At 58.3% G+C, this 6,926-nt stretch overlaps 1 protein-coding gene and 11 non-coding genes across 12 annotated transcripts; all 12 read right to left on the bottom strand.

The window, feature by feature from the left end:
- Positions 1 to 738: 738 nt before the first annotated feature.
- PHYSODRAFT_t70 lies at positions 739 to 811 on the bottom strand. The gene has a single exon. It is a non-coding gene; the product is annotated as a tRNA-Glu (tRNA).
- Positions 812 to 887: 76 nt separating this feature from the next.
- Positions 888 to 6,403, bottom strand: PHYSODRAFT_321365 (hypothetical protein; the record flags this gene model as incomplete). The annotated part of the gene is made up of 21 exons (XM_009516551.1): positions 888 to 896; positions 973 to 1,038; positions 1,118 to 1,247; positions 1,474 to 1,616; positions 1,696 to 1,825; positions 2,057 to 2,199; positions 2,279 to 2,408; positions 2,629 to 2,771; positions 2,851 to 2,980; positions 3,213 to 3,355; positions 3,431 to 3,560; positions 3,782 to 3,924; positions 4,004 to 4,133; positions 4,360 to 4,502; positions 4,582 to 4,711; positions 4,931 to 5,073; positions 5,153 to 5,282; positions 5,516 to 5,661; positions 5,738 to 5,867; positions 6,101 to 6,246; positions 6,323 to 6,403. 21 exons carry the CDS (start codon positions 6,401 to 6,403, stop codon positions 888 to 890), a joined length of 2,619 nt encoding a protein of 872 aa, XP_009514846.1.
- On the bottom strand, positions 1,312 to 1,383 carry PHYSODRAFT_t69. Its single transcript has one exon. It is a non-coding gene; the product is annotated as a tRNA-Glu (tRNA).
- Positions 1,890 to 1,962, bottom strand: PHYSODRAFT_t68. Its single transcript has one exon. It is a non-coding gene; the product is annotated as a tRNA-Glu (tRNA).
- PHYSODRAFT_t67 lies at positions 2,472 to 2,544 on the bottom strand. Its single transcript has one exon. It is a non-coding gene; the product is annotated as a tRNA-Glu (tRNA).
- PHYSODRAFT_t66 lies at positions 3,045 to 3,116 on the bottom strand. Its single transcript has one exon. It is a non-coding gene; the product is annotated as a tRNA-Glu (tRNA).
- On the bottom strand, positions 3,625 to 3,697 carry PHYSODRAFT_t65. The gene has a single exon. It is a non-coding gene; the product is annotated as a tRNA-Glu (tRNA).
- PHYSODRAFT_t64 lies at positions 4,198 to 4,269 on the bottom strand. Its single transcript has one exon. It is a non-coding gene; the product is annotated as a tRNA-Glu (tRNA).
- On the bottom strand, positions 4,775 to 4,846 carry PHYSODRAFT_t63. Its single transcript has one exon. It is a non-coding gene; the product is annotated as a tRNA-Glu (tRNA).
- PHYSODRAFT_t62 lies at positions 5,347 to 5,419 on the bottom strand. Its single transcript has one exon. It is a non-coding gene; the product is annotated as a tRNA-Glu (tRNA).
- PHYSODRAFT_t61 lies at positions 5,932 to 6,004 on the bottom strand. Its single transcript has one exon. It is a non-coding gene; the product is annotated as a tRNA-Glu (tRNA).
- A 113-nt stretch (positions 6,404 to 6,516) lies between the features above and the next one.
- PHYSODRAFT_t60 lies at positions 6,517 to 6,589 on the bottom strand. Its single transcript has one exon. It is a non-coding gene; the product is annotated as a tRNA-Glu (tRNA).
- Between the last annotated feature and the right edge of the window lie 337 nt (positions 6,590 to 6,926).

The following is a 6,926-nucleotide window of genomic DNA, read 5'->3' as shown; positions in this document are numbered from 1 at the left end:
TCGGTCACGAAGTCCCGGGGCATGAAGCACGACGCTTAAGATGCAGCAGCTTATCAACAACCCAGCTCGTTCATTAGGGGGCAGTGCAGTGATGTGAATCGGTATTATCCTGATTTACTAGGAACACCCCACTTAGATTTATTCTAGAAAGGACGAGTAAATCATGTTTTGCCGTGGTGGATTTGGTACTTGGGAGCTCGAAAAGGTATTAAAGGTGACTTGATATTTGTTTGGGTTGACTGTTGCCCCCCATCCCACCCACCCCATGTGAGGTAAACTTGTCCTAGATTAGGACGAATAGGCAATATTGTATACGAATCGGTAATATTCTATGTTTGTGCTAAAATTTTGTCCTGTAAGAGCAGTCTAAGGACTATCGCCTGCTGTAGACAGTGGCAAAAGATGCTATATTCTGACTCAATAGGTAGTCGCCTCCATGATTTTGTATTGACTGGGTGTGTGAAGGGAAGGTTACGAATAGTGCTTAGTAGAAGTGAGTAAACGTGCACTCCTGCACTTTTTCAAGGCTACATTTACGTTTGGTGGAGTGCCGTTCCGTCGAAGACAAACGAGCCGACAGAGATTACACAAGGTATCCACGCCAACCAATGGGAGCGATTATCATGGCTGGATCCGTGGATGGGATGTAGCAGCGGGTCAGCACGGCACCGAGACTGTGACGAATGCCCAAAGCGGCGAAAAGAAGAATGGAGAAGCAGCAAAGAAGAGCAAAAGATGTTCCCACACCGGGACTCGAACCCGGGTCTGCTGGGTGAGAGCCAGCTATCCTAACCGCCTAGACTATATGGGAAGGCTGAACACCATCGCCACCAACAAACACACAATCAAGACCAACAACAAACAAACACAAACACCAAACGCACCACCTACGCACGCTGCCACACGCAACGCGAGCGCGTTCATCCTATCGCCACCATTGATCGACCGACCATTTCGACACGTACTGCCCACATCCGATCCAGCCACCGACGGGGTCGCCTCCTTCGCATTGCACGCAGCTCCGAGCGTCGCATTCGTCTGCTCGCACCGCAGCTCGCCTGGTCGACCAGCTCTCTCGCGGCTTCATTGAGCTGCTCGCTCGCACGCGTTTCCGCACGGTCGCCAGCGCCGACAAGTAGGCCTGCACGCGCCGACCAATGGCCGGACAGACTCGAGTACCTCCTGGTCGTGCGAGCATGGTTGGATCCGTGGATGGGATGTAGCAGCGGGTCAGCACGGCACCGAGACTGTGACGAACGCCCAAAGCGGCGAAAAGAAGAGTGGAGAAGCAGCAAAGAAGAGCAAAAGATGTTCCCACACCGGGACTCGAACCGGGTCTGCTGGGTGAGAGCCAGCTATCCTAACCGCCTAGACTATATGGGAAGGCTGAACACCATCGCCACCAACAAACACACAATCAAGACCAACAACAAACAAACACAAACACAAACACCAAACGCACCACCTACGCACGCTGCCACACGCAACGCGAGCGCGTTCATCCTATCGCCACCATTGATCGACCGACCATTTCGACACGTACTGCCCACATCCGATCCAGCCACCGATCGGGTCGCCTCCTTCGCATCGCACGCAGCTCCGAGCGTCGCGTTCGTCTGCTCGCACCGCAGCTCGCCTGGTCGACCAGCTCTCTCGCGGCTTCATTGAGCTGCTCGCTCGCACGCGTTTCCGCACGGTGGCCAGCGCCGACAAGTAGGCCTGCACGCGCCGACCAATGGCCGGACAGACTCGAGTACCTCCTGGTCGTGCGAGCATGGTTGGATCCGTGGATGGGATGTAGCAGCGGGTCAGCACGGCACCGAGACTGTGACGAACGCCCAAAGCGGCGAAAACAAGAGTGGAGAAGCAGCAAAGAAGAGCAAAAGATGTTCCCACACCGGGACTCGAACCCGGGTCTGCTGGGTGAGAGCCAGCTATCCTAACCGCCTAGACTATATGGGAAGGCTGAACACCATCGCCCCCAACAAACACACAATCAAGACCAACAACAAACAAACAAACACAAACACAAACACCAAACGCACCACCTACGCACGCTGCCACACGCAACGCGAGCGCGTTCATCCTATCGCCACCATTGATCGACCGACCATTTCGACACGTACTGCCCACATCCGATCCAGCCACCGACGGGGTCGCCTCCTTCGCATCGCACGCAGCTCCGAGCGTCGCGTTCGTCTGCTCGCACCGCAGCTCGCCTGGTCGACCAGCTCTCTCGCGGCTTCATTGAGCTGCTCGCTCGCACGCGTTTCCGCACGGTGGCCAGCGCCGACAAGTAGGCCTGCACGCGCCGACCAATGGCCGGACAGACTCGAGTACCTCCTGGTCGTGCGAGCATGGTTGGATCCGTGGATGGGATGTAGCAGCGGGTCAGCACGGCACCGAGACTGTGACGACCCCCAAAGCGGCGAAAACAAGAGTGGAGAAGCAGCAAAGAAGAGCAAAAGATGTTCCCACACCGGGACTCGAACCCGGGTCTGCTGGGTGAGAGCCAGCTATCCTAACCGCCTAGACTATATGGGAAGGCTGAACACCATCGCCACCAACAAACACACAATCAAGACCAACAACAAACAAACACAAACACCAAACGCACCACCTACGCACGCTGCCACACGCAACGCGAGCGCGTTCATCCTATCGCCACCATTGATCGACCGACCATTTCGACACGTACTGCCCACATCCGATCCAGCCACCGACGGGGTCGCCTCCTTCGCATCGCACGCAGCTCCGAGCGTCGCGTTCGTCTGCTCGCACCGCAGCTCGCCTGGTCGACCAGCTCTCTCGCGGCTTCATTGAGCTGCTCGCTCGCACGCGTTTCCGCACGGTGGCCAGCGCCGACAAGTAGGCCTGCACGCGCCGACCAATGGCCGGACAGACTCGAGTACCTCCTGGTCGTGCGAGCATGGTTGGATCCGTGGATGGGATGTAGCAGCGGGTCAGCACGGCACCGAGACTGTGACGAACGCCCAAAGCGGCGAAAAGAAGAGTGGAGAAGCAGCAAAGAAGAGCAAAAGATGTTCCCACACCGGGACTCGACCCGGGTCTGCTGGGTGAGAGCCAGCTATCCTAACCGCCTAGACTATATGGGAAGGCTGAACACCATCGCCACCAACAAACACACAATCAAGACCAACAACAAACAAACACAAACACAAACACAAACACCAAACGCACCACCTACGCACGCTGCCACACGCAACGCGAGCGCGTTCATCCTATCGCCACCATTGATCGACCGACCATTTCGACACGTACTGCCCACATCCGATCCAGCCACCGACGGGGTCGCCTCCTTCGCATCGCACGCAGCTCCGAGCGTCGCGTTCGTCTGCTCGCACCGCAGCTCGCCTGGTCGACCAGCTCTCTCGCGGCTTCATTGAGCTGCTCGCTCGCGTTTCCGCACGGTGGCCAGCGCCGACAAGTAGGCCTGCACGCGCCGACCAATGGCCGGACAGACTCGAGTACCTCCTGGTCGTGCGAGCATGGTTGGATCCGTGGATGGGATGTAGCAGCGGGTCAGCACGGCACCGAGACTGTGACGAACGCCCAAAGCGGCGAAAAGAAGAGTGGAGAAGCAGCAAAGAAGAGCAAAAGATGTTCCCACACCGGGACTCGAACCCGGGTCTGCTGGGTGAGAGCCAGCTATCCTAACCGCCTAGACTATATGGGAAGGCTGAACACCATCGCCACCAACAAACACACAATCAAGACCAACAACAAACAAACACAAACACCAAACGCACCACCTACGCACGCTGCCACACGCAACGCGAGCGCGTTCATCCTATCGCCACCATTGATCGACCGACCATTTCGACACGTACTGCCCACATCCGATCCAGCCACCGACGGGGTCGCCTCCTTCGCATCGCACGCAGCTCCGAGCGTCGCGTTCGTCTGCTCGCACCGCAGCTCGCCTGGTCGACCAGCTCTCTCGCGGCTTCATTGAGCTGCTCGCTCGCACGCGTTTCCGCACGGTGGCCAGCGCCGACAAGTAGGCCTGCACGCGCCGACCAATGGCCGGACAGACTCGAGTACCTCCTGGTCGTGCGAGCATGGTTGGATCCGTGGATGGGATGTAGCAGCGGGTCAGCACGGCACCGAGACTGTGACGAACGCCCAAAGCGGCGAAAAGAAGAGTGGAGAAGCAGCAAAGAAGAGCAAAAGATGTTCCCACACCGGGACTCGACCCGGGTCTGCTGGGTGAGAGCCAGCTATCCTAACCGCCTAGACTATATGGGAAGGCTGAACACCATCGCCACCAACAAACACACAATCAAGACCAACAACAAACAAACACAAACACAAACACCAAACGCACCACCTACGCACGCTGCCACACGCAACGCGAGCGCGTTCATCCTATCGCCACCATTGATCGACCGACCATTTCGACACGTACTGCCCACATCCGATCCAGCCACCGACGGGGTCGCCTCCTTCGCATCGCACGCAGCTCCGAGCGTCGCGTTCGTCTGCTCGCACCGCAGCTCGCCTGGTCGACCAGCTCTCTCGCGGCTTCATTGAGCTGCTCGCTCGCACGCGTTTCCGCACGGTGGCCAGCGCCGACAAGTAGGCCTGCACGCGCCGACCAATGGCCGGACAGACTCGAGTACCTCCTGGTCGTGCGAGCATGGTTGGATCCGTGGATGGGATGTAGCAGCGGGTCAGCACGGCACCGAGACTGTGACGACCCCCAAAGCGGCGAAAACAAGAGTGGAGAAGCAGCAAAGAAGAGCAAAAGATGTTCCCACACCGGGACTCGACCCGGGTCTGCTGGGTGAGAGCCAGCTATCCTAACCGCCTAGACTATATGGGAAGGCTGAACACCATCGCCACCAACAAACACACAATCAAGACCAACAACAAACAAACACAAACACCAAACGCACCACCTACGCACGCTGCCACACGCAACGCGAGCGCGTTCATCCTATCGCCACCATTGATCGACCGACCATTTCGACACGTACTGCCCACATCCGATCCAGCCACCGACGGGGTCGCCTCCTTCGCATCGCACGCAGCTCCGAGCGTCGCGTTCGTCTGCTCGCACCGCAGCTCGCCTGGTCGACCAGCTCTCTCGCGGCTTCATTGAGCTGCTCGCTCGCACGCGTTTCCGCACGGTGGCCAGCGCCGACAAGTAGGCCTGCACGCGCCGACCAATGGCCGGACAGACTCGAGTACCTCCTTGTCGTGCGAGCATGGTTGGATCCGTGGATGGGATGTAGCAGCGGGTCAGCACGGCACCGAGACTGTGACGAACGCCCAAAGCGGCGAAAAGAAGAGTGGAGAAGCAGCAAAGAAGAGCAAAAGATGTTCCCACACCGGGACTCGAACCCGGGTCTGCTGGGTGAGAGCCAGCTATCCTAACCGCCTAGACTATATGGGAAGGCTGAACACCATCGCCACCAACAAACACACAATCAAGACCAACAACAAACAAACACAAACACAAACACAAACACCAAACGCACCACCTACGCACGCTGCCACACGCAACGCGAGCGCGTTCATCCTATCGCCACCATTGATCGACCGACCATTTCGACACGTACTGCCCACATCCGATCCAGCCACCGACGGGGTCGCCTCCTTCGCATCGCACGCAGCTCCGAGCGTCGCGTTCGTCTCCTCGCACCGCAGCTCGCCTGGTCGACCAGCTCTCTCGCGGCTTCATTGAGCTGCTCGCTCGCACGCGTTTCCGCACGGTGGCCAGCGCCGACAAGTAGGCCTGCACGCGCCGACCAATGGCCGGACAGACTCGAGTACCTCCTGGTCGTGCGAGCATGGTTGGATCCGTGGATGGGATGTAGCAGCGGGTCAGCACGGCACCGAGACTGTGACGAACGCCCAAAGCGGCGAAAAGAAGAGTGGAGAAGCAGCAAAGAAGAGCAAAAGATGTTCCCACACCGGGACTCGAACCCGGGTCTGCTGGGTGAGAGCCAGCTATCCTAACCGCCTAGACTATATGGGAAGGCTGAACACCATCGCCACCAACAAACACACAATCAAGACCAACAACAAACAAACACAAACACAAACACAAACACCAAACGCACCACCTACGCACGCTGCCACACGCAACGCGAGCGCGTTCATCCTATCGCCACCATTGATCGACCGACCATTTCGACACGTACTGCCCACATCCGATCCAGCCACCGACGGGGTCGCCTCCTTCGCATCGCACGCAGCTCCGAGCGTCGCGTTCGTCTCCTCGCACCGCAGCTCGCCTGGTCGACCAGCTCTCTCGCGGCTTCATTGAGCTGCTCGCTCGCACGCGTTTCCGCACGGTGGCCAGCGCCGACAAGTAGGCCTGCACGCGCCGACCAATGGCCGGACAGACTCGAGTACCTCCTGGTCGTGCGAGCATGGTTGGATCCGTGGATGGGATGTAGCAGCGGGTCAGCACGGCACCGAGACTGTGACGAACGCCCAAAGCGGCGAAAAGAAGAGTGGAGAAGCAGCAAAGAAGAGCAAAAGATGTTCCCACACCGGGACTCGAACCCGGGTCTGCTGGGTGAGAGCCAGCTATCCTAACCGCCTAGACTATATGGGAAGGCTGAACACCATCGCCACCAACAAACACACAATCAAGACCAACAACAAACAAACACAAACACAAACACAAACACCAAACGCACCACCTACGCACGCTGCCACACGCAACGCGAGCGCGTTCATCCTATCGCCACCATTGATCGACCGACCATTTCGACACGTACTGCCCACATCCGATCCAGCCACCGACGGGGTCGCCTCCTTCGCATCGCACGCAGCTCCGAGCGTCGCGTTCGTCTCCTCGCACCGCAGCTCGCCTGGTCGACCAGTTCTCTCGCGGCTTCATTGAGCTGCTCGCTCGCACGCGTTTCCGCACGGTCGCCAGCGCCGACAAG

This window comes from Phytophthora sojae, assembly GCF_000149755.1.
Source record: "Phytophthora sojae unplaced genomic scaffold PHYSOscaffold_1, whole genome shotgun sequence".
Taxonomy (NCBI): Eukaryota; Oomycota; class Peronosporomycetes; order Peronosporales; family Peronosporaceae; genus Phytophthora; species Phytophthora sojae.
This window is presented reverse-complemented; position numbering and strand designations above follow the sequence as displayed.